Genomic DNA, 24,783 nt, shown 5'->3' on the forward strand with positions numbered 1-24,783 from the left:
TGGTTGGTGATGGTGGTGGTGGTGGTGGTGGTGGTGGTGGTGGTGGGATGATGGTGGTGGTGGTGGTGATGGTGATGATGGTGGTGGTGGTGGTGGTGATGGTGGTGGTGGTGGTGGTGATGATGGTGTGGTGGTGGTGGTGGTGGTGCTGGTGGTGGTAATGGTGGTGGTGGTGGTGGTGGTGGTGTGGTGGTGGTGGTGATGGTGGTGGTGGTAGGTGGTCGTGGTGGTGGTGGTGGTGGTGATGGTGATGGTGGTGGTGATGGTGGTGGTGGTGGTGGTGGTGATGGTGGTGGTGGTGGTGGTGGTGGTGGTGATGATGGTGGTGGTGGTGGTGTGATGCTGGTGGTGATGATGCTGGTGGTGGTGGTGGTGATGGTGGTGGTGGTGGTGGTGGTGGTGATGATGGTGGTGGTGGTGGTGATGGTGATGATGGTGGTGGTGGGGTGATGGTGGTGGTGGTGGTGGTGGTGATGATGGTGGTGGTGGGTGATGGTGGTGGTGGTGGTGCTGGTGGTGGTAATGGTGGTGGTGGTGGTGGTGGTGTGGTGGTGGTGGTGGTGGGTGGTGGTGGTGGTGGTGATGGTGGTGGGTAAGGTGGTCGGTGGTGGTGGTGGTGGTGATGGTGATGGTGGTGGTGATGGTGGTGGTGGTGGTGGTGATGGTGGTGGTGGTGGGTGGTGGTGATGATGGTGGTGGTGGTGGTGATGATGCTGGTGGTGATGATGCTGGTGGTGATGGTGGTGATGGTGGTGGTGGTGGTAATGGTGGTCGGTGGTGGTGGTGGTGGTGGTGGGTGATGGTGGTGGTGGTGGTGGTGATGATGCTGGTGGTGATGGTGGTAAGGTGGTAATGGTGGTTGTGGTGTCGGTGGTGGTGGTGATAAGGTGGTTGTGGTGGTCGGTGGTGGTGGTGGTCGTGGTGGTGATGGTGATGGTGGTGGTGGTGGTGGTGATGATGCTGGTGGTGATGGTGGTGGTGGTGGTGGTGGTGGTTGTGGTGGTCGTGGTGGTGGTGATGGTGGTGGTGGTGGTGGTGGTGGTGGTGGTGATGGTGGTGGTGGCGGTGGTGGTGGTGGTGGTGGTGGTGATGGTGGTGGTGGTAATGGTGGTAATGGTGGTTGTGGTGGTCGGTGGTGGTGGTAATGGTGGTTGTGGTGGTCGTGGTGGTGGTGGTGGTGCTATTTACAGTAGTGGCGCTGGTGGTAGTATTAGTGGTTATAGCTCTGGTTGAGTGATAGTAGTGGTAGTGTTAATATTGTTGGTGGTGGTATTAGTAGCAATAATAATAACAGTAGTAGTAGTAGTAGTAGTAGTATCACGAGAGGGACGAGGGCACAGGTGGGAAGCAACAGGTGTGGTCAGGGAGGAGTACCTGTGTTACATAACATTAACACACGTGGTTCACCGGCATCTACTACTCCTGAACAAGCCCGACTAACTTAATCTCACCTGACCTATATAATTCTCACCTATTCTAACCTAACCTAACCTAACCTAACCTTATCTAACTTAATCGAACCCATTCTAACATTATCTAACTTCACCTATACACACACACACACACACACACACACACACACACACACAATAATAATAATAATAATAATAATAATAATAATAATAACAGTCAAATTACCAGGGAGGGATATAAATGGTATGGTATGGTTAGTTTATAATTATACACTATACAGAAATACAGTTAAGCCTATGTACAGAATCTATAGACAATGTGCGGCCCAGACAAAAGCCCCCTAGGACAAAAGCCCCCTAGGACAAAAGCCCCCTAGGACAAAAGCCCCCTCAGACAAAAGCCCCTCAGTAAAAGTGCAAAATAGGACAGAAGCCCCCTGTCTTTATGTTAAAGAGAAGATCATTAGAAATATTAAAACTATATAGATTTAAATATGAAATTATTATAACTTAAATAATAAGAATATTATAACTCTTTCAATTTTGATATAAAACATTATTAAATATATAGAAAAGAAAAAATACGCCATATTTTACCTTCATGTTCATTCTGCATTTACTGAGGTGACCCTAGGGCCCAGTGAGGTCACTCAATGTCAGGGGAGTAATTACCCCAGTAGACACAACATACGTCATTGAAGATTTAATAAACATTCCTTGAATACTTTATAACTATAATAGAATTCCCGAAGGTTAGGTTAGGTTAGGTTAGGTTAGGTTAGGTTAGGTTAGGTTAGGTTAAAGAAGTGTTCATACACTGTAAGAAAATAAAACAATTATTAGAAACATTTTTATTATTTCTTCTGGGGGACTTTTGTCCTAGGGGGCTTTTGTTCTAGGGGGCTTTTGTCCTAGGGGGCTTTTGTCCTAGTGGGCTTTTGTTCTAGAGGGCTTTTGTTCTAGGGGGCTTTTGTCCTAGGGGGCTTTTGTCCTACACTCAGACAATGAAGAGGCTAATCCTAACTCATTCTAACCTAATCTTCCCGAACTAATTCTAACATAATCTTAACTAATTCTAACATAATCCTAACTTGATTCTAACATAACCCTAACGTAATTCTAACATAACCCTAACTTAAGTCTCACATAATCTTAACTAACTTATTCGCACCTAATTATCTCTAACTCATTCTAATCTGTAAAATTTGTTATCAAGTATCTTTCCTATACCTTAACCTAACCTTAACCTAACCTAACCTAACCCCCCACCACCATTTAGAATTAAGAGTTCATAACATCCAAAAAAAAAAAAGGTATATAATTATTTTTACTCCATAGTTACATCAGAAAATTCCTCTCTTGAATCACGTGTTACGATAATTGTGTAAACGAGTGAGATTATCTATCCATTACATAGTAAGTTTGGCCCTGGTCTATATCACCACCTCTAGAGTGCCCGAAGAAGAGAAGCACATTTAAAAATCCTTGAGAATCCTGCCAGAAGGTTACATTTTTACATAACCTAACCTAACTCTCCCCAACCCACCTGGAGACTGTTTATATAATACCTATACCACCCAAACCTACCAAAGTAAGTCGGTTAATTCTGGTTGGTTAGGTTAGGTTAGGGTGATAATCTTAAGGTGAAATTATCTGGAATGATTATCTTCACGTGATCCAGTTTAAGAGGGTCAAAAAAATGAAGGAGGTATGGAGGTAAGAAAGGGAGGAAAGGAGGTAGGAAGGAAAGGGGTAGGGGAGGGGAGGAGGTAGGAGGGAAAGGGGTAGGGGAGGGGAGGAGGTAGGAGGGAAAGGGGTAGGGGAGGGGAGGAGGTAGGAGGAAAGGGGTGGAGGGGAGGGGAGGGAAAAGGGGTAGGGAAGGGAGGAGAGGTGGGAGGGGGAGGAGGTAGGAGGGAAAGGGGTAGGGGAGGGGAGGAGGTAGGAGGGAAAGGGGTAGGGGAGGGGAGGAGGTAGGAGGGAAAGGGGTAGGGAAGGGGAGGAGGTAGGAAGAAAGGGAGGAACATTAGGCCTCTCAAATTATGGTTCAGTTATGCAATGTTATAGCCACAGCATCAGTATATAAGGGAGGTGCAGCAGGTGTTCGGCCCACACAACTGGTCACCCAACAACACCATGAACACCCTCATTGTTCTCCTGGCAGCTGTCGTCTCCCTGGCTGGGTAGGTCAAATGTGTCGTCCACGATAACCCGACAAAATTTACCTTAATTGTTCACCTAGCAGTAAAGTAGGTACCTGTTGTAAGTCGAAAGTTGCAAATTCGTATTCAGGGACAAGTTGTTGAAGCTTCCAATAACTTGATGACATAAACCACTGACTCTTCAGACTTCTACGCCCTTGACTCTTCAGGCTTCTACGCCCTTGACTCTTCAGGCTTCTACGCCCTTGACTCTTCAGGCTTCAACGCCCTTAACTCGTGAGACTTAAGCATGAACTTAGTATGCTTCCCTGTTGGGGGCTGTAAACGCTTCTGCGCTTCACCATACACAAGGATGTAGGAGAGTGCCCAATATATAATAAAAAAAATAATGTCGCTATAACCTGAGGCGGTGATCAAAACGGGGGGGTTATAGAAGGCCAATATGTATAATGTAAGAACAAAGCTACTTAAGTTACCTAAGTTATCCCTTTTAACCCACGACATAAAGATAAGAGTTAAGACAATACCATCAGAATAGTATTGGGACTCTGTAACGGGATGTGTTCTGTCGTCCCCAAGTAGAGATAGCAGCCAATGTGGTGTTCATATTGTACTGAGACTCTTACTGTAATAAGTTGTAATATAAGACTACGGGAAACTATAGGAAAATTAGGTCCCCGAGGAGTGAATACTGTGTGTCTGCGTGTACTTGATTACGTTTAGAAGTTTAAGCTGGTTTGACATTAATTAATAGACTCATAGATTAAGGTATAAATGTTTTCGTAGTACACACACACACACACACACACACACACACACACACACTACTAGACTACTTAATTTTATTTTATTTTAGTCATTTTTTTACTTTTATTTACATATTTTATTTGGTTTTACCTCATTATAAATCTAACTCAAACTATATTAATTTTGCCTAATTTAACCTAACGTTACCCAGCTTGAACTAAGTTAACCAAGCTTAATTTACGCTTATAACTCAACCTAACTTGACAATCCTTAACTTAACTAAACCTCATCTAACCAACCCTAACCTAACTCTAATTCAACCAAACTTAACCTATGGACACAGAAATTACCATATCCTAACTTAACCAAACTTAACCAAATTTAACCTATCCTAACCATGTCCCAACTTAACCAAACTAAAGATAAACCAACTTAACAGAACTCAACTATAAACCCATCCTCATTTAAGTAATTTAACCCATGTTTTAGGTTGCCAGGTTTATTTATTTGTTTTATATAATCACACGAATTTATCTTTCACTGTGGTGGCTCAGGGCCCAAACTGACGCCCCTGAGTGCCACTGTGGTATGTTCATCACTCACTACCACGAGGAGTATGAGGTACACAGGCTGCCACCTTTTGATCTCGACGACTGCAGCGCCTTCAAAAGGTGCAAGAAGAAGTGTGCCCTGGAGGTGAGTGTGTTGACGAGTGTGTTGACGAGTGTTTAAGGAGTGTGTTTAACGAGTGTGTTGACGAGTGTGTTGACGAGTGTTTAAGGAGTGTGTTTAACGAGTGTGTTGACGAGTGTGTTGACGAGTGTTTAAGGAGTGTGTTTAACGAGTGTGTTGACGAGTGTTTAAGGAGTGTGTTTAACGAGTGTGTTGACGAGTGTGTTGACAGTGTGTTGACGAGTGTGTTGACGAGTGTTTAAGGAGTGTGTTTAACGAGTGTGTTGACGAGTGTGTTGACGAGTGTTTAAGGAGTGTGTTTAACGAGTGTGTTGACGAGTGTGTTGACGAGTGTTTAAGGAGTGTGTTTAACGAGTGTGTTGACGAGTGTTTAAGGAGTGTGTTTAACGAGTGTGTTGACGAGTGTGTTGACGAGTGTTTAAGGAGTGAGTTTAACGAGTGTGTTGACGAGTGTGTTGACGAGTGTTTAAGGAGTGTGTTTAACGAGTGTGTTCAGGAGTGTGTTTAACAAGTGTAACAAGTGATACTATGGAGGTGAACGTGTGGACAAAGTGCGTGTGTGTGTGTGATAAAAAGAGCAGTAAGTGGCAGTAAGTGTGTGTGTCTGTCTTTAAACACATGTGTACTTTTGTTCATGTACATAATATATGCTATTGTTCATGTGTACTTTTATTTATATTTACTTTTGTTCATATGTACTTTTTTTGGCGGCCGGTTACAGTACGATACCTACACCAACGGAGGAGATCTGAACTACCGCCTAGACAATGGCTACACCGTGGGCCAGGAGATATGTATACAGATGGCCCAGAAACACAATGTTGGTGATCTTTGGGATGAGACTGTGAGTAATCTCTCTATCCACAGTGTACCAAACTCTATCTATCTATCTATCCATGTTTTTAGCCTCTTAAGCCGGCATACCGACCATTATACCACTTTTAGCTGGTATAGTTGTAATAAAAATTTCAACCCGGTTTTTAATGCCCCATCCTAGTTTATCACACCAATATACCGGTACCAATATCTACCGGTTTACGAGGGTTATAAATTTTAACCTGAGACACCCTAACGCTCGCCTATCCTACCCTAATCTAACCTAGCCTGTGACCTCAGGTAGCATTAAGGTGTTTAAATTATCCGGTGAAATAAACTGGGGGCTAATCTTCACGTGATCCAAAAGATTTATATATATATATATATATATATATATATATATATATATATATATATATATATATATATATATATATATATATATATATATATATATATATATATTAATTCTTATTTTCACCACTCATTTCAGTTAATTAATCTTACATACCATTTTCTATCGTCTCAGGTGTACGGCTACGCCCGCCAGTGCAACGGTCCCTGGGATTATGACGGTGAGTCCAGCATCAACAACCTGTGCTGTAGTCGCGGCCACTTCGTTAAGTGCGAAGAGTGACCCTTATAGCCTACACCTACCCTAGACCACAACGTTCCTTGCCGCAAGCGACTCCAACCTATTGTACACACCTCTTAACTTTATGTGACATCACTCAATAAATAGCTGAAAAATTTTCTACTTGCTATTTTCTGTTTCAAATCATCTTTTTTGGGGGAGGTAACACGTGAAATGCAGTGTGCAGTGGCGGAGTGGATACAACACTCGCCTCTTGGGTACCTAATTAACTTAACAGTTGGGAAAAGTTAAGACAGCCGAGTACTGTGTCGGAAAATATTAAATCTACAGCAATGACCCCCAACCTGTTATCCGCGGGCGTCATGGCGTCCACGGAGCCATTTTATGTAGCCATAAGGGCTCCTTGGGAAGTAATGTAAAATTCTTGATTTTATACTAGTTTCCATTTTAAAATAGGAGTTTGAAAGTAAAATTGAGATTGTATGTACAGTAACAGTCGTGCCATTGTCAGAAAACATGGTCAATTGTAGGAATTAAAAGATCAATTATAAGAAAAGTGCATATACTTCAGTATGTAATTTGATAATAGACTGACGTGGACACTGCTCAACTGACTGTATTTGTTCGTATGGTTTTGGCTGATAACGGTGTAAAGGAAGTTTTGGGGACTCATCCTCTTCAAGGAAAAGCACTGGGTGAAGATATTTATCAAAGTGTCAAGAGTTGTGTAGGCGATGGTCTACAGTGCCCTGCCCAGCCTTATAGCCAGTCGTCGTCGCCTTACGGGTCACATACTTCCATTTTCGCTCCCACACAGCACATGAAACATACAATATAGTAGACTGTTATTGTTACCTTGCTGAAGATGTCAGTATATTTTCATCTGATTGGTGAATTTTTCGACCCTCAATACAAATAATGGAGGCGCCGGTGGGTAGAGCGGTACCGCTCTTGCCTCGCAAGCGAGATGTCACGGGTTCAATTCCCGGGCCGGTGGGAAGTTGTTTGGACACACTTCCCAGCCTCCCATGGTCCCTGTTCACTTAGCAGTAAAGTAGGTACCTGCTGTAAATCGAAAGTTGCGAATTCGTATTCAGGGAAAGTTGTTGGAGCTTCCAATAACTTGCTTAGACATAAACCATTGACTCTTCAGGCTTCTACGCCATTGACTCTTCAGGCTTCTACGCCTTTAACTCGTGAGACATAAAGGCAAGCATGAACCTAGCATGCTTCCCTGTTGGGCGCTGTAAATGCTTCTGTGCTTTACCTTACACAAGGATGTAGGGAGCTGCCCAATAAATAAATAAAAAAAAATCACTTCGTGATTGGTGGATCGCCACCCACTTCTGGTCAGTTAATGTTTACCACACCTCCTGTACAGTAGGTTTTACATATTACTTGTAACTCAATAGATTTTAAATATCTTTATGTGTTTCATAGTCTGGCTAAAAAATAGAATCACCTGAAGAGGAGACACGCCAGCATCATCCACCTAATGATTAAACAACCTAATGCTACCTGGAGAGGTTAGATTAGGTTAGGTAAACTATAGGGTGTTTTATTTAGCAGTGGTGGGCAAATTACTAAATATCTGTAGTCGAGTAAAAGTAGAATTAATTGTCGAAAATAGTAATTGAGTAGTAGTAAAATTACTGACCTACAAAAAGAATCGAGTAAAAGTAAAAGTGACTGATGTTTGAAAAGTAATTAAAAGCATAAAGTAAAAAGTACTTATCTTGATTGATTACTTATTGCTTTTCAAAGTTTGTTTTTAATAAAATACCATAAATATGAATAACTGGTAATTTAATAACACTTTCTGAATCCAATGACAGTAGAAACAAATAATAAGTGGAATCTGAAGTTTAAATGAGATCTTAAAGGTACAAGGGAAAAAATTAGTATGTTCTGAGCTTATGTACAGAACTGAGAAGACAAAACAACAAAATTCCTCGCCACACAACCACAAAGCTACCATCTTCTAGTCCAAGGTATTTTTAGTCTATTGTGGTCTTTCCTTGGTTAAATCAATTTACTGTTTACCATTATTTGTATACTTACACTTCCTCTTTCTCTCTCTATCTATCTATATATTTACGTATCAATTTAAGCATACGACAACTTAAGTGTCTATCTCTCTATCTATGTCCGTATCTAATTTGTCTATTTTTCTATAAATCTGTCTCTCTAACTTTCTATCTACCTCTCTATCCACTGTTGTATCTATCTGTAGGACAAGACGTACGACCTCATAAAAGGTTCAACAATTTCTCAACACTTGGACCTCCACAACACCGAGTCCACTGAACCCGAGCAGACACGTATGAATCCAAAACCAAACTCCTGAACCCCTGAATCAACAAACGGGGCCGTATTTTTCATTAATTAAATCTAATGTGTCTAATAATTTATTATAATTATATTAAATAATACATTTATCCACATCCACTTGACAGATATGGCTATTGTAATTCTTGGATAAATTAACTACCAATGCCTCGGCCAAAGGTTTAATGTATTTTATAATAATAATTATAAGTAATATAACTACAGTATAATGAATAATGACTTTAATCAGAGTTTATGTCTTAATAATTCCGCTGTATTATCTCCGTCACAAGTTTGGTAATGAGGTGTTAGTAACGTCACCATCCAAGCTTATAACATTTGCAAGCTTAAGAGGTCGTCAACTTGGAGAACTAGTAGTTTAAAAAGAATGAGGTAAGTCGAGTTTCGCGAAACAAACTTGTTATTTGTGTTTTCCAGAGAAAATAATATTAACTCACCCGTCGTCGTCAATTATACTTTAAATAATATCAATTATTAAATAACTAAAATAGTGGAAAAAAATAATACTTGAATAATAAATTACATAAAAGTTGAAATTCACCACAACCGACTAGGAATAAAAAAAATGTAGTTGTGAGAAATCTGCCAGACGTCAGCCCGACGGTCGAGTGTATATGGCGGTATAGAAAACGAGTGACCCGCCCACAACTTACGTAATGTTACAAGTATTCTACGAACATCACCAACGAATCATTTATTACACCTGTGAAACAAAATTTGAAAATAAAAATCCACTAAAGTTAACTATTATAAGATGACTACGTTAAATAAAGTTTAAAATATTTACTTTACCTTAAAGAAACGATTAATGATTATGTTCGTGGTGTATAACGTAGAAGCGAAGTAAGAGAAAGAAAACGTTATCTGTGTAGGTGATCCATGTACGCATTGAAATTCCCCGATCGACATGAGGGATATGAAACCCTTCCACATGAAATCAGAAATGTGTTGAAGAACTGGGTGTTCACGAAGACTTAGCGGTAATTCTCAAGCATGACTCAACGTGACCGAGCGCCTAAAGCGGCTGACGAGCTGACGAAGAGGATAAAAGTAAAGTAAAAGTAAAGAAATCGAATGGATCTGGTGGTGCCATTAAGACAATCCTGCTGCCCCGAAACGATGGATGGTAGCAGGACCTGAGCAGGCCAAGATTCTCACTGAGTTGGAGGAACTTTATCCCTCGTCTGATCAACCCTCCCAAAGTCACAAGCAGGGACATTCAACTCAGGAAAAGTTCCATAAAGTTATATAACAAGTTAGATTAGGTAGAAGACAATAATATAGCACGTTATACAAGCAGAAATAATATTGTACATTATATAAAGCATGGAAGTACTGTATCACATTTGCAAGGTAGTAGCCTAATATTACACTTTATATAAAGTATAAGAGTAGGCCTACTATATAACGTTATATAAGGTATAAGACCAGTATATTACGTTATATAAAGCATAAAACACCTGGTGATTCACACGCACTGGAGGGAGATTAGTTACTAGTATCTGTATATATACTGTATACATATGAGAGGTAACTGAGACTCCTCCATCCACATAACACATAATGTACATGAGCACCGTCTTACTTACCACCCTGGCTGCCCTCGCCTGGTGAGTATATCATCCTCCTCGTCACGTCAAGATGCGCACGTTTGGGATATAAGAACACATTAAGCAGTGCTGTATTACGTTGTCTGTGATAAAAGTTGATGAAGATGGCATCAAGTCTACACGTGAGACCCTACTGTAACTACATTCCGATCTGTTATAGATAAATGTTTTCGTACTAACCTTTGAGAATTCGAGTTTTGGAACCGTCTTATCAAACGTGTGCACGTTGAATTTTCCTTGTAACTGGATACATGTGAATGGGCCTGACTCACGTAGCATAAAAAATCTTAAAATAGCATCAAAATTACGTTGAGACTAGTTAAATACGTTCGCTTAGCACCAGTTTGAAGACAACGTTAACGTACAAGATTTTGGTGAACTCAGGTCAGTTTGGATTCCATTAGGTGACCTCACACCTGTTTATACTGATATAGTTCTTATTATGAAGTTATATCAGGGGTTCAAAAGTGACACGACCATAACACTATGCTCCTCTACACGATCATAACACTATGCTCCTCTGCACGGTCATAACACTATGCTCCTCTACACGGTCATAACACTATGCTCCTCTGCACGGTCATAACACTATGCTCCTCTACACGGTCATAACACTATGCTCCTCTGCACGGTCATAACACTATGCTCCTCTACACGGTCATAACACAAGGCTCCTCTACACGGTCATAACACAAGGCTCCTCTACACGGTCATAACACAAGGCTCCTCTGCACGGTCATAACACTAGGCTCCTCTACACGGTCATAACACAAGGCTCCTCTACACGGTCATAACACAAGGCTCCTCTACACGGTCATAACACAAGGCTCCTCTACACGGTCATAACACAAGGCTCCTCTACACGGTCATAACACTAAGGCTCCTCTACACGGTCATAACACAAGGCTCCTCTACACGGTCATAACACAAGGCTCCTCTACACGGTCATAACACAAGGCTCCTCTACACGGTCATAACACAAGGCTCCTCTACACGTCATTCACACGGTCATAACACAAGGCTCCTCTACGGTCATAACACAAGGCTCCTCTACACGGTCATAACCCTATGTTCCTCTACACGGTCATAACACAAGGCTCCTCTACATAACTCTACACGGTCATAACACTATGCTCCCACACAGGGGTCATAACACAAGGCTCCTCTACAGGGTCATAACACAAGGCTCCTCTACACGGGCTACACACACACGGCTCCTCTACAGGGTCATAACCCTATGTTCCTCTACACGGTCATAACACAAGGCTCCTCTACACGGTCATAACACTATGCTCCTCTACACGGTCATAAGGGCTCCTCTACACGGTCATAACACAAGGCTCATCTAGAGGGTCATAACCCTATGTTCCTCTACACGGTCATAACACAAGGCTCCTCTACACGGTCATAACACAGGCCCTCTACACGGTCATAACACAAGGCTCCTCACGGTCATAACACAAGGGTCATAACACAAGGCTCCTCTACACGGTCATAACACAAGCTCCCTCTACACGGTCATAACACAGGCTCCTCTACACGGTCATAACCCTATGTTCGGTCATAACACAGGCTCCTCTACACGGTCATAACACTAGGCTCCTCTACACGGTCATACGGTCATAACACAAGGCTCCTCTCACACGGTCATAACACAAGGCTCCTCTACACGGTCATAACACAAGGCTCCTCTACACGGGTCACCAAAACTGTTCCTCTACACGGTCATAACACAAGGGCTCCTCTACACGGTCATAACACAAGGCTCCTCTACACGGTCATAACACAAGGCTCCTCTACACGGTCATAACACAAGGCTCCTCTACACGGTCATAACACAAGGCTCCTCTACACGGTCATAACACAAGGCTCCTCTACACGGTCATAACACAAGGCTCCTCTACGTGGTCTAAACACTAAGGTCTCTTCTTCCACCAGGGCCCAGGATGCACCAGAATGCCACTGTGGAATGTTCATCACAGCTTTCCATAATGAGTACTTGGTTCACTTGCTCCCACCGTTTGACCTGGACGACTGCAGTGCCATGGAAGCGTGTAATTCAAAGTGCAATGATGAAGTAAGTACATATACTCTTCACCTTACTTTATAGTACAGTACTAGCAATCTTCCACCTAACAAAATTTCACTGGTCAAATTCCCAACACAACGCAATCACATTAGATGCAGCTGCCTTAAGTCATATTTCCCCATTAGCTTATTAGGTGCGGTGAGATTTTTTCCTGGAACCATTTCATACAACAGTGCGAAGAAAAAAATATATATCAAATTTGTTTGTTTTCATCCTATTAGCCAGTCAGGTTAGGTCTGCTTTCCTAACAGTTTAGCTAAGTTTAAGTGGTATAATTATATCCTACAGCCTATTACTGTGTTTACAAAAATCCACCAGTTCAAGCTTTTATCCAGCCTTAATATATTGTTACATCAAATTAGATATAATATCCCTCTTACATCACTTTGCTACGCAGATAACTAACTACCGCACAGTTCGTGTAGTAGTTTCCATCAATGTCTACACTGTTCAAGGGTCTTAAGTACTATGGGATCCATTTTCACTTTCAAGTTAGCTTTGGTGGCAATTTGATTTTCAGCTTGCAAAATTCTAATATTAAATGTGCATATTATGGTATTATATCCACCAGAGTACTATGTTGTGTGTATCTAAGTTATGTTAGGTTAAGTTTTTTATCTCCACTGTCCACAGTTCGATGCGCTAACAGGTGGGGGCTACCTCAACTACTCACTCAATAACGGCTTCACGGTGGGTCAGGAGCTCTGCCTCACCATGCTCACCGAATACGACATTGACCATGTCGAGGAAGAAACCGTGAGTCCACTACTATAAGAACCAGACTTAAAGATAATTTAAAATTGTCCACGTAAATGGGAACGTAAACATGTATTTAACTAGCGAGCATAGTGGTACTGATTAAGAGAGAGATTAAATTAAACTTAATGACCAACGTTAAAGATATATACCACGAACAGTACCGGGAAAATTAATGTTCTATTTTAGGCGATGCAAACCAACAAAATCTATACAGTACTGAGTCATCCAAAAACAATCCTAAGAATCTAAGATCGTTTATATTAGGTTAGGTTCGAGCCATCTGATTTCAAGCATTGGTGAAAAAACCAAAGTTTGTCAGCATGAAGTAGATTAAAAGTTTATTTTATCAATTGTCCCCTAGTGATTTTCTTGTGATGACTGCTCAAAGAATGTAAACACGTTGGGAAATGCCCGTCATATAGGCTGATAGGCTGTGACGTCATTCATCAAAAGCAGACGACACGAGCCAACCAAACTTTTATAAGTTTGATTATTAGGCTGTTAAGTGAGATTGGCTTATATAGTCTATCTTGGAAAATGACATCAGCCGCTCTAACCTTTCATGTGGCTGACAGGTGCTCTTTAGTTGCATGGCAAATACTGTATACTATGAGCTTGTACGGGTATCGATGTATTAATGTTGTCTAGCACTCAGGATGGATGGAAACTCTAATGTGGTTTTCTTGTATAATATATATAAGTTATATGAGAGACAGTCTGGTGCTGGAGATGCCGTCTGGTGAGGGGCTGCTCAGTAGAAGACGTTCGGTGAGTAGCGTGTTGTATGAGGTAGATGTGCAGGAGTTTCGTTAGAGATGTTGCCTGTTGCTGGCCTCCTGATTGAATGAATGCTGGACAGCTAGGAGCTTGCTGGAGGAGATGTTGCTTGTTCAGGAAAATGGGCAGAATGAGAGTTGGTTGGTGAGGAAGCTCAGAGAAGGACATGCTCGCTGGCGGGAGCGAGGACTGCCAGGCAGGCGAGGAGATGCGAGGGCTGCCAGGCAGCGGCTGAGGAGGAGGTGTTGCTTGTTCAAGAAGAATGGTCGGAATGAATCTCAATGGAGAGACAGAGCTTATATACCCAGCAGCCGCTATGAGTCATGTTGGGAAAACCCGAGAAGTCGCCGGCCTTTTGGCTCGGTTGCTAGGATACGGCGGGCATTGGAATGCGGATACGCTTGGTTGCTAGGGAAGACGGTAGCAGGTGGTGTGCAGCTACGCAGTTTGTAGGGGAGACGTCCACTACAAGCTACTACCTAAAGGGAAGTTTTTTTTTAATCAGTTGATTACTCAAATAATCTTACCTCAACCAACTCCCGCCGTCTGCCAAAATTGTTTGTCTTAAAGTTATTCAATTATCGAAATTACAACTTTTGGATACATTCAACAAGATGAAAACAGCCGAATAGTGTAAGCGACTTCAGCAGACCAGCCCCACCATCACATTTTCAAGTCTATTGGCAGGGTGCGTGACAGCGTGCCGCGTCCTTTCTAATCCTACTTTTTTTTATTATTTATTGGCCACTCCCCTACATCCTTGTGTAAGGTGAAGCGCAGAAGCGTTTACAGCGCCCAACAGGGAAGCATGCTAAGTTCATGCTTGCCTTTATGTCTCACGAGTTAAGGGCGTAGAAGTCTGAAGAGTCAAGGGCGTAGAAGCCTGAAGAGTCAAGGGCGTAGAAGCCTGAAGAGTCAAGGGCGTAGAAGCCTGAAGAGTCAAGGGCGTAGAAGCCTGAAGAGTCAAGGGCGTAGAAGCCGTAGAAGCCTGAAGAGTCAAGGGCGTAGAAGCCTGAAGAGTCAAGGGCGTAGAAGCCTGAAGAGTCAAGGGCGTAGAAGCCTGAAGAGTCAAGGGCGTAGAAGCCTGAAGAGTCAAGGGCGTAGAAGCCTGAAGAGTCAAGGGCATAGAAGCCTGAAGAGTCAAGGGCGTAGAAGCCTGAAGAGTCAGTGGTTTATGTCATGAAGTTATTGGAAGCTCCAATAACTTTCCCTGAATACGAATTCGCAATTTTCGATTTACACCAGGTACCTACTTTACTGCTAGGTGAACAGGGACTAATGGGGGCTAGGAAGTAAGTCCAAACAACTTCCACCGGCCCGGGACGATCTAATCCTACTGTCCTACACTCTGTTTAAGGGAAAATTAAAAAAAATATATATGGAAAAGTCTATAGTTTTATATAATGGATGATATCTCTCCTATTTTCTCAAATATTTATTGCATTAAGTTCCTTTTTTTTTTTTTTTAGAACTTACGATCGTTGTTGCAAAATATCGACAATCCTGTACGGTACATTTCTGGCCAAAGAACTTTAAACCCATTTACTTCTCGAGCAACACATGTTTCAAACCAAATCATACTGTATATGTAACCAATATTACTATAAGGTTAAATTAGGTTCGGCTGGTCTGCTTTCATTAAAAAAGTCTGTTCCCGGATTTCTCTTTAAGGTTGTGTGGTTGGGTAGCACCAGGGTTTTTTAATCTTGCTCATCAATCGAGTTGTTATTGTAGCTTCAATCTAAATATAATATTCGTAGTGAGCTTCATGATAGAACTGAATGTGAGTTGAGGATATGAACAAAAGTGTGTGGATATTCCTATCGCTTCCCACACTACTGTACTTTTAAGCTGCTCTCCACTATCACTTCCCCACTTTGGAGCTTCTGTGTAATTTTATTTACCCAACACGAAACTGGAAGAAGAGTAAAGATAATAAACGTATTGATACTGTGCAGAGTTTTAAAGGGATTAACGCTATAATTTTGTCTACAGGTGTATGGCTACGCCCGCCAGTGTAACGGCCCCTGGGACTATGACGGTGGATCCACCTTCGACCAGTTGTGCTGCTGGGAGGGCCGATATTATGAGTGTTAGCCGTGAACCAGCCATTGCCTAGCTCACCTGGTCTTTACCCATCTCTCTCAGCCATTACCAGGTCACACACTTCTTATCTAACTCACCCAGACCGACACCAGCAACAAGTTTGTAGTGGACGTCTCCCCTACAACTGCGTAGCCACAGCCACCACCTGCTACCGCCTTCCCTAGCAACCAACCAGATGTTACCGTAACTTAGCAACGAAACTAGTCACCGGCGACTTCTCGGGTTTTCCCAACATGACTCATAGCGGCTGCTGGGTATATAAGCTCTGTCTCTCCATTGAGATTCATTCTGACCATTCTTCTTGAACAAGCAACACCTCCTCCTCAGCCGCTGCCTGGCTGCCTTCGCTTCTCCTCGCCTGCCTGGCGGCCCTCGCTCCCGCCAGCGAGCATGGCGACCCACCAGCTGTCCTTCTCTGAGCTTCCTCACCAACCAACTCTCATTCTGCCCATCTTCCTGAACAAGCAACACCTCCTCCAGCAAGCTCCACGCTGTCAGCATTCATTCAACCAGGAGGCCACCAACAGGCAACATCTTCTCTAACGAAGCTCCGGCACATCTACCTCCTTCAACACGCTACTCACCGAACGTCTCTACTGAGCAGCTCCTCACCACACGGCACCTCCAGCACCAGACTGTCTCTCATATAACTTATATTATACAAGAAAACCACATTAGAGTTTCCTTCCATCCTGAGTGCTAGACAACATTAATATTTCGATACCCCTACAAGTTGTACTGCTGCTACGGCCGATACAGTCAATAATTTAATTATAAGATCTAGTCCATCCTTCTCTTTGTCATTACCTAACCCTTAAGTGGCTAACAGGCCAATCAGAGGCGAAGACGAGAAAGTAAAGTGACCGACCGCCCAAGCAGCTAACAGGCCAATCAGTGACGAAGCTAAAGTAGTAGATGTACAGGCACAGGGCATTAAGTAAGCAATGATATGAGATGTGCTGGGTAGGGTGCGAACCAACGACCATTAGGAAATTATGTGAGTACATTATCCACTCAGCCACTGCAATACCTTATGAGCTTTGATACAAGAGAGGATGCAACTAACCTTCCTGCGTTTGAGGACAGACGGTTCGACACAGCACTGACCCACATTGTGTTCACAGAAGAGGGTATTAGAAATAAACTGTCCAGGCTAAAGGTCCATAAGAGTCCTGGACCTGACATGGTGCATCCTAGAGTGCTAAGGGAGCTGTGCAACGAGCTTGCAGAGCCCCTGAAGATTCTGTTTTGTAAATGCCTGGATGAACAAATGGTCCCCAGTGAATGGAAAGTGGCTTATGTGAGTCCTATCTTCAAGAAGGGCGATAGTCACTCCACGAACAACTATAGACCGGTGAGCCTGACCAGCATAATATGTAAAGTACTTGAGAGTATTATCAGAGATGCAGCGATGGAACATCTACTACGAAACAACCTTGTAAAAGATTGCCAACACGGTTTTATGCCGGGGCGCTCTTGCTTGACACAATTGCTCAAGGTATTGGATATTTGGACCCATATTCTAGAACGGGGTGGTAATATCGACAATATTTACCTAGATTTTGCCAAGGCTTTCGACAGTGTACCCCACGAAAGGCTGAAAATCAAACTGGAAGGGTACGGAATTCGGGGAAATGTCCTAGCGTGGATAGAAGACTTTCTACATGACCGCAAGCAATGTGTGGTGATTAATGGCACGAAATCGTCATCTGTACCTGTAACAAGTGGGGTACCACAGGGCAGTGTATTGGGCCCGCTGTTGTTTGTTTGTTTCATAAATGATATGCCTGACGTTGTGCACTCCTCCATACAAATGTTTGCCGATGACGCCAAGTTATTTCAGGAAATTAAGAACCAAGCGGTCTGTGAAGAGCTGCAGAAGGACCTCTGTGGGCTCCAGGAATGGTCGAAGGAATGGCTGCTGAGATTCAATGTCACGATGTGTAAGAGGATGCACCTGGGGCGTACCAACGGTAAGGAGGCGTACCTTATGTCCCAACGGGATGAAGAAAATGTACTAGTCGAGACTGTGTGTGAGAAGGACCTAGGTGTGTATGTTGACAATGAGCTGAAGTTCTCGGGCCATTGTGAGAAGAAGGTAAATCAGGCAAATAAATTATTGGGTCTTATAAGAAGGTCGTTCAGATATCTAGACGGTCCATCCCTCGTGACGATCTTCAGGAGTGAAGTGCTTCCCCATCTGGAGTACTGTCACCCCATCTGGTCCCCGAGATATGCTAGGGACTGTCAGTTGGTTGAAAATGTTCAAAGGAGGGCCACCAAACTGGTGCCTGCACTTCGGCACCTCAGCTACCCTGAGAGATTGGAGCGCCTGAACTTGCCTAGCTTATACTACAGACGGGCAAGGGGGGACCTAGTTGAGGTTTATAAGCATCTCAGGGGGCACTACTCAGTTGAGTGTCCTTACTTGGAGCTGGCGGACGCTCGCCCACAGCTCAAGAAGGCAAGTCCAGAAAACCGTGAGGGCAAACTTTTTCGGAGTGAGGGTTGTAAACTCTTGGAGAGAGTGTTGTGACGGCACCGCTCTTTCAAGAGAAGAGACCAACACTGGAGCGGGTTCAGGACATTCAGGAGCCGGTGCATGCCCAGTATTTGCCAACAGTGCGTGACAGAGACGTGACCGATCGCCCGGGCGGCTAGCGAGCCGATCTTTTGGTGAAGAATATAAAGGAAAGAGACGTGACCGATCGCCCAAGCGGCTAACAAGCCGATCAGTGGCGAAGAGGATAAAAAAAAAAAAAATCACTTCCCTTCGTTTTCTATGCTAGTGTTGTGGAGGGGCGGGAGAGCAAGCGACCTCTGGCTGATGTAAACACCACCATTGTCATGACTGATTGTCTCTTGTAAACTGCTGTATTACCCCTATAAGAGGCGGTCCTTCAGTCAAAATGGAAGAAAAGGACAAAGATCCGATAGCCCTGCATGTCATCGTTGTGGGATTTCACCACAAGAAGGGAATGCAGGTAAAATCGATAATTTATATGAGTGCTCCTTTGATGGGGAAATAATAGAATGATATAATATGGTCGACCGAATTACATTTTTACAATTGATGTTGTTCATTCTTTGTATTTGATGTGATTCACTGTATATAGAGATGTAAGGTAACTGGTCATCATAATAACCAGGGCTGTGCACAAAATAGATTTGTATTTCCAGCTGTCACATATTGTATGCACTTTGAGATGTAAGTTGTTGCAGTTGACATCATTCGCAACAAATATAACTAGTTGTGTAGGAATATTGGATCATTATAAGGTAATTCTGCACTTGAGGAGTCTTGTATACCTAAATCACCTATTTTCAACAAATATTGTATTGAAGACACTTTTTCCTTACTTAAAGAAATATGCATATATAGTAGGGTATATACAGTATAAGGTTGAAGAATTACAAATTTTCATATTTTTGTTTTTCCATCCCATTCATTCATTAAACACAATTTTTCTGCTTGATCTGTTGTTAATGTACAAATTCCCTCAGTTACAGAATACTTTCAGTGATCTTTCATACATTAGACATGGCTTACTTTAGGGAAATTTTGGTAAAGTTGGAGCAGACGGTTAGCACCAGAAATAATTTACAGAATTGTACCAAAATTCCTGTACATACTACTCTATTTGTACGATACTGAACACAAAAATGGAAACAAGAATGCACAGAACCTGGCCTGACCAAGATAAACAAAGAAACCTACCTAACCTTCCCTAAATTCCTAGCCAGGACCCCTTGACACATGAGGCCATGAGGCTGAAAAAACTTACTTTAATACAGTATCTGGTACCAATGAAAGCAACAATCATGAAGCAGCATGGTGTAATTTAAATTTTTTTGTAGACCAATCAATTGTTGCACTGAAACATATTTCTTCTTCACTGTCATTTCTCTGCCACATTTTGAACATTTGCACAGCTTGCCAACTTGTTAATATTGACAGATGAACTCTTGGAGACGGTCTTCATCCTCCACAAGCATTGATAACTTGTGATACGATACTGAACACAACGTGATAAAGACGCCATTGAAAAGTAATATAGCTGTCCCTCAGTCCTCCTCCATAAAGAAGAACAATAAGTATACGAACATACAGTTCACTTATTAGCCAGTGCTACTCATAAGGTATTGGAAATAAATAAAATCACATAATATGGATTTTGATCCCAACAATATGAGTTTTTATCATTTATAAATAGAATAGGTTTAAGAACCTATTGCATGAAAATATGTATGTTTATATATATATATATATATATATATATATATATATATATATATATATATATATATATATATATATATATATATATATATATATATATATATATATATATATATATATATATATATGTATATATATAGTATATAGTATATATATATAGTCACCAGAAGGAGGAAGGCTAAGATGGCGGTCCAAGGTGCCTGCACCATTTTCATTTTTAACAACAACTAGTGAAAACTTTAAGTGAGAAGTTACAATTCTTCTTCCCATTTCATTCTATTCAGGAGGTAAGAAACAAGTTTCCTACCTTAGAGATTTTTTTTAGGTGGCTTGTTCCCGTGAGTCTGACGTCTAAAATATTACCCAAGAGCCTACATTATATACGGCATTATGTGATCTATACGAGATAAGATGATCCTACCTAACTAAATGATGATGCAATATATTTAATTTAGGTTAGGATATGCAAGTTAAGTTGATTCATCTTACCTCTGATAAATCGTCTAATGTAGCAGTTTCTGGAAGCTTTCATTTAATGTACTGCCCTCTTGATAGGATTAAGAAATCACTGATATTCTGAACAGCTTCTAAATGATTCCCACTTTCTTGAAGTAACACCAAAGTGAATGAGTCACAGAAGCTTCCTGAGTAACTACTTTAACATACTTCTTACTATGATACAGTACAGTGATCCCTCGGTTAATGAAATTTCGGTTAACGAATTACTTTCCATAAGAATCTTCAATTCAGTTAACGAACAAAAATTCGATTAACGAAATTCTTACGAAAACATGTCAACATGTTTTGGCTTGCTCATCAGCTGGTAGGTTAGTCTGCCAATATAGTAATCGGTTCTAAGGCTTACATTCTTTCCCATTGGAGTAAATATCAAGAAGGTTGTGCTATTCAATATTTTTCCAAGTTTTACATTAAAATTATTAGTCATTTTAACACTTATTTAACATAATTGCAGTACAGAGAACTAGTTTTTCGTTTGCCCATCAGCCACTTCACTCACCCACCAAGGCGTCTGTTTGTGTCTCTGTTCAGTGGAGGAAACATCTTGCTTTTGGCTCTCTTGAACACAGAGCATTTTTACGTTTTTGCAGTACAATTATTGGTCATTCTGAAATTTATTTAACATATTGGTAATATATAGTGCAGTGCAGTGTTGATTTAAAGAGAATAATCTTGAATTACACCTAGTGAACTTAAAATTTTATGGGTGAAATGACGGCATCAAGCATGGGTCCTCTGCAAGGTGATTTCTCCTCCACCCCCACTTCCTTCTCTTCTCCCTTCTCTTCTCCCTTCTCCTCCACCCCCACTTTTAATTCCCATCATCATCATCATCAACCAGGAGCCTTCTCCATACATACCTCAAAGTAAGTGTACTTTACTGCATTTTTTTTTACTTTGTATGTAATTTTCGGTGATCTGGAACCAATTACCCAATATCCCATTGAAACAATGGTTTCGGTTATCAAAATTTTTGGTTAACGAACGACCTTCTGGAACGAATTGTGTTCGTTAACTGAGGGACCACTGTATAGTATGTTGATATAACAATACATATATAGGACAGGTGTCCCTCATTTAACTGGTTGCATTCCTGAACCTAAGGTAAAGCAAAATTATCAATAAACGAAGGATAACAGCAAAGCACGGAGGGCAAATAACAGGCCCAAATGGCAGGGCGGTGAACATGAGTGCTGTACTGTACTGTACTGTACTCCCTAATAATAATAATAAACGAGTTCATTATAAATAGTTTCAGAGTTAAATGATTTATTTTTAACATCAAACTTCTATATAAACTGTAGTTCAGAGTTACTATATAAACAGTGTGGTTCAGAGTTAAACGCTATAGTGAGCACAAGGTTAGCCTAATTCGAACAAATTTAAAATTGCATATAGGTATAAAAAATGAACAAAACTTGCTTTGATAAACAATAAAATTGATACATAGCATATCATAAAATACAATAGCATACAGGAGTTATATATCGTGGACTGCTTTCACCAAGCTTGCCAGAAATTTGGAACAACGAACAGCCAGGAAAAAACACAGTGATGAGGCAGGATATAGAGGAGTCTTCCTCAATTGCCATACTGTGTTGCAGTACATCCTTGAGACAATTATAACCATTTCACAAACCTCAGCTCCACCATCTCGAACAGCATCTCATTTAAATGTGAACTTAAAGTACATAATGGCAAGGCCAGATTAACAGAGTCTGGTCAAATGACAAACTAACTCTGCACACAACAGTTCAAGTGTACAAAGTGTGTGTACTTATCACACTGCTATATGTTAGTGAGACCTGGAACTTACACTTGCAAAAAAAAGAAACTGGACCACTTCCATATGCACTACCTGAGGTGCATTTTCAACATCATCTGGCAGGACAACATAGCAAACGATCAGGTGCTGCAAAAGGGTAAGCTCCTCAGCATGTACCATAATTATACTCTGCGTAAGCAGTGATGACTGATGTTGGCTTGGGCAAATTCAAAGGATAGATGATAGACGAGTCCCCAAAGACATACTGTGTGTGCAACTAGCTGCAGGCACCAGACCAGTTGGATGTCATGAACTGTGTTACAAAGACCTCTGCAAGCAAGACCTTAATGACATTAACATCAACCAAAGCATCTGGGAAGAACTCTCACAAGACCAGAGCTGTTGGAAGTGAGAACTGTGCGAGGGACTCCAGAGGTTCAAGCCGAAATTAACCTAGCAGAGCAAAGACAAGAGAGTTCATTGGAAGAACAGAGAATGGACCTCTTAGGTTGGAAGCACATTTATTATGACAATTGCAGAAGAGACTGACACTCCTTTATAGGACTACACAGCCTCATAAAAAAATGTAGCGTGATGTAGGATGCTACCCTCCATAGTCTCCTAAAGACTGAAGGATGCCTTCTACTTATTTGTCAAGTTGTGATACACTAAATCCATGGCTATAATCATTATTTACACCCTACAGGTGGAGTATGCATACCCTCCACTGAGTGACAGTGATGGGTGTGAACTGCCTGACCTGTGGCGCCACCTGCCTTCTCTCTGTCTACCAGATGGGGCTCATAACCATGAGGCAGACACTGTCTTCTTCCATCTGCCTCACCTCACAAAGTCTGATCAGACTGTGTTTGGTGTGTCATGTTATCGGCAAATTGATGCAGAGGTAAAGTTATATAGAGTACACTGTACTGTATACTTAATGCATCTTCATTGTTACTGACTAACACTCCTCTTGACTTATGTACTCTACTAGATTTTGTTTGCCTTATATATATGATACAGTACGGTAAAATATTAAGTTTAAGTGAGATAAACTAGTTATACTGTCATCCTCTCTGAGTGATGCTCTTGTTGATGTCCCAGATATGTTAGATATTTTTTTCTTGGGGAAAAATTTTTTATCTTGAAAATAAAAAAAAATGACTGTACTGTAATTGCACAGGATTAATTTAGTGTTTAATTTATATCTACAGAAAGTGACAAATAAGAGTGCAGACATCACACGGAACACTGTACAAAAATCTGTTTGTGTGCTGAGTACACTTCCAATATACGGCTACATTCAGGTAATAATTCTCAGTTTTGTGGTGTGTGAGTTCATCTTTTTTCATTGTTAGGTGTTGATTGACAACAATGTTAGGTATTTGCTTCCAAGTTTATGCATTGTTCTCTAATAATATAAACATTTACATTTTTATATATCAAGCAGGATATATGAGTTTGTTTATTCACTCTAAATTGGCTGATTATTATACATGAGATGTAAATACGTACCTGTAGCGTCTGGGTGACTGCCCCTAGCCAGTACTACTGTAGTCTACAGTTGTTGAAGTGAGCATTGAAAGTATCCTTGAATTATCACAACTTCACTCTACCTAAGTTTACAACTTGGGGAGGTGAATGTGGTCAAGTGCAGTACCGGCTTTGCTACCTCCTTGTGTACTGAAGGCTTACTAAGCAGTGTACTACTGTATATCTACACTCTCTAACAGGCAGTCATGTCTATGGGCTCACATTCACCCTTCTCAGGAGCCCCTTGCATATAACTTATAACATTATGCATGTGGGATTTTTTATTAATGGTCCAGTTGTCAGGAAGAGAACTTTGATGTTAAGTGAGGATTGCCTGTACACCTTCAGTCTACAGGCCTACAGCAGAATGATTGTGTAATTAATAGCATATCCATACAATTGCGGCTGACTGTAATTTTTTTACAGGAACGTCTTCAAGTTACAACAAAAGTATACTTTAAGGGAGCAGACTTTTCTGACGTCCAGGACCTGAAGGGCCTTTACCATGATCTTAACACTACAAACTGGCGGGACAAGCTCGCTCATGGTGAGACTTTTGCTTTTTAGTCTAGATTAGAACCCATTACTTCAAGAGAGAGAGGGACACTTGCTTA

At 41.5% G+C, this 24,783-nt stretch overlaps 3 protein-coding genes across 5 annotated transcripts in view; all 3 read left to right on the forward strand.

The window, feature by feature from the left end:
- The first annotated feature begins 3,509 nt into the window (after positions 1-3,509).
- LOC121871972 lies at positions 3,510-6,582 on the forward strand. The gene is made up of 4 exons (XM_042374594.1): positions 3,510-3,592; positions 4,873-5,014; positions 5,733-5,855; positions 6,357-6,582. The coding sequence occupies exons 1-4, from the start codon at positions 3,546-3,548 to the stop codon at positions 6,462-6,464; spliced, it is 420 nt and encodes a 139-aa protein (XP_042230528.1). The 5' UTR covers positions 3,510-3,545; the 3' UTR covers positions 6,465-6,582.
- Positions 6,583-10,305: 3,723 nt separating this feature from the next.
- Positions 10,306-16,287, forward strand: LOC121871973. The gene is made up of 4 exons (XM_042374595.1): positions 10,306-10,381; positions 12,320-12,458; positions 13,104-13,226; positions 16,002-16,287. The coding sequence occupies exons 1-4, from the start codon at positions 10,335-10,337 to the stop codon at positions 16,101-16,103; spliced, it is 411 nt and encodes a 136-aa protein (XP_042230529.1). The 5' UTR covers positions 10,306-10,334; the 3' UTR covers positions 16,104-16,287.
- Positions 16,288-18,842: 2,555 nt separating this feature from the next.
- The window catches only part of LOC121872073 (late secretory pathway protein AVL9 homolog), a 57,205-nt gene continuing 51,264 nt past the window's right edge, over positions 18,843-24,783 (forward strand). For all 3 annotated transcript variants that reach the window (XM_042374759.1, XM_042374760.1, XM_042374761.1), the window contains exons 1-4: positions 18,843-19,096; positions 23,343-23,540; positions 23,851-23,943; positions 24,596-24,716. In XM_042374759.1, the coding sequence (XP_042230693.1) occupies positions 19,022-19,096; positions 23,343-23,540; positions 23,851-23,943; positions 24,596-24,716 (487 nt within the window). In that variant the 5' untranslated portion in view covers positions 18,843-19,021. The remainder of the gene's footprint in view (positions 19,097-23,342; positions 23,541-23,850; positions 23,944-24,595; positions 24,717-24,783) is intronic.

This window comes from Homarus americanus, unplaced genomic scaffold (assembly GCF_018991925.1).
Source record: "Homarus americanus isolate GMGI-L3 unplaced genomic scaffold, GMGI_Hamer_2.0 scaffold51476, whole genome shotgun sequence".
Classification (NCBI taxonomy): domain Eukaryota; kingdom Metazoa; phylum Arthropoda; class Malacostraca; order Decapoda; family Nephropidae; genus Homarus; species Homarus americanus.

Bases quoted from the DNA above. Each gene is read 5' to 3' on its own strand.
- LOC121871972 (XM_042374594.1), top strand. From the start codon at position 3,546: ATGAACACCCTCATTGTTCTCCTGGCAGCTGTCGTCTCCCTGGCTGG. The intron at 5,015-5,732 runs GTGAGTGTGTTG...GGCCGGTTACAG, and splicing joins AGAAGAAGTGTGCCCTGGAG to TACGATACCTACACCAACGG. The intron at 5,856-6,356 runs GTGAGTAATCTC...CTATCGTCTCAG, and splicing joins GTGATCTTTGGGATGAGACT to GTGTACGGCTACGCCCGCCA.
- LOC121871973 (XM_042374595.1), top strand. From the start codon at position 10,335: ATGTACATGAGCACCGTCTTACTTACCACCCTGGCTGCCCTCGCCTG. The intron at 10,382-12,319 runs GTGAGTATATCA...TTCTTCCACCAG, and splicing joins ACCCTGGCTGCCCTCGCCTG to GGCCCAGGATGCACCAGAAT. The intron at 13,227-16,001 runs GTGAGTCCACTA...TTTTGTCTACAG, and splicing joins ACCATGTCGAGGAAGAAACC to GTGTATGGCTACGCCCGCCA.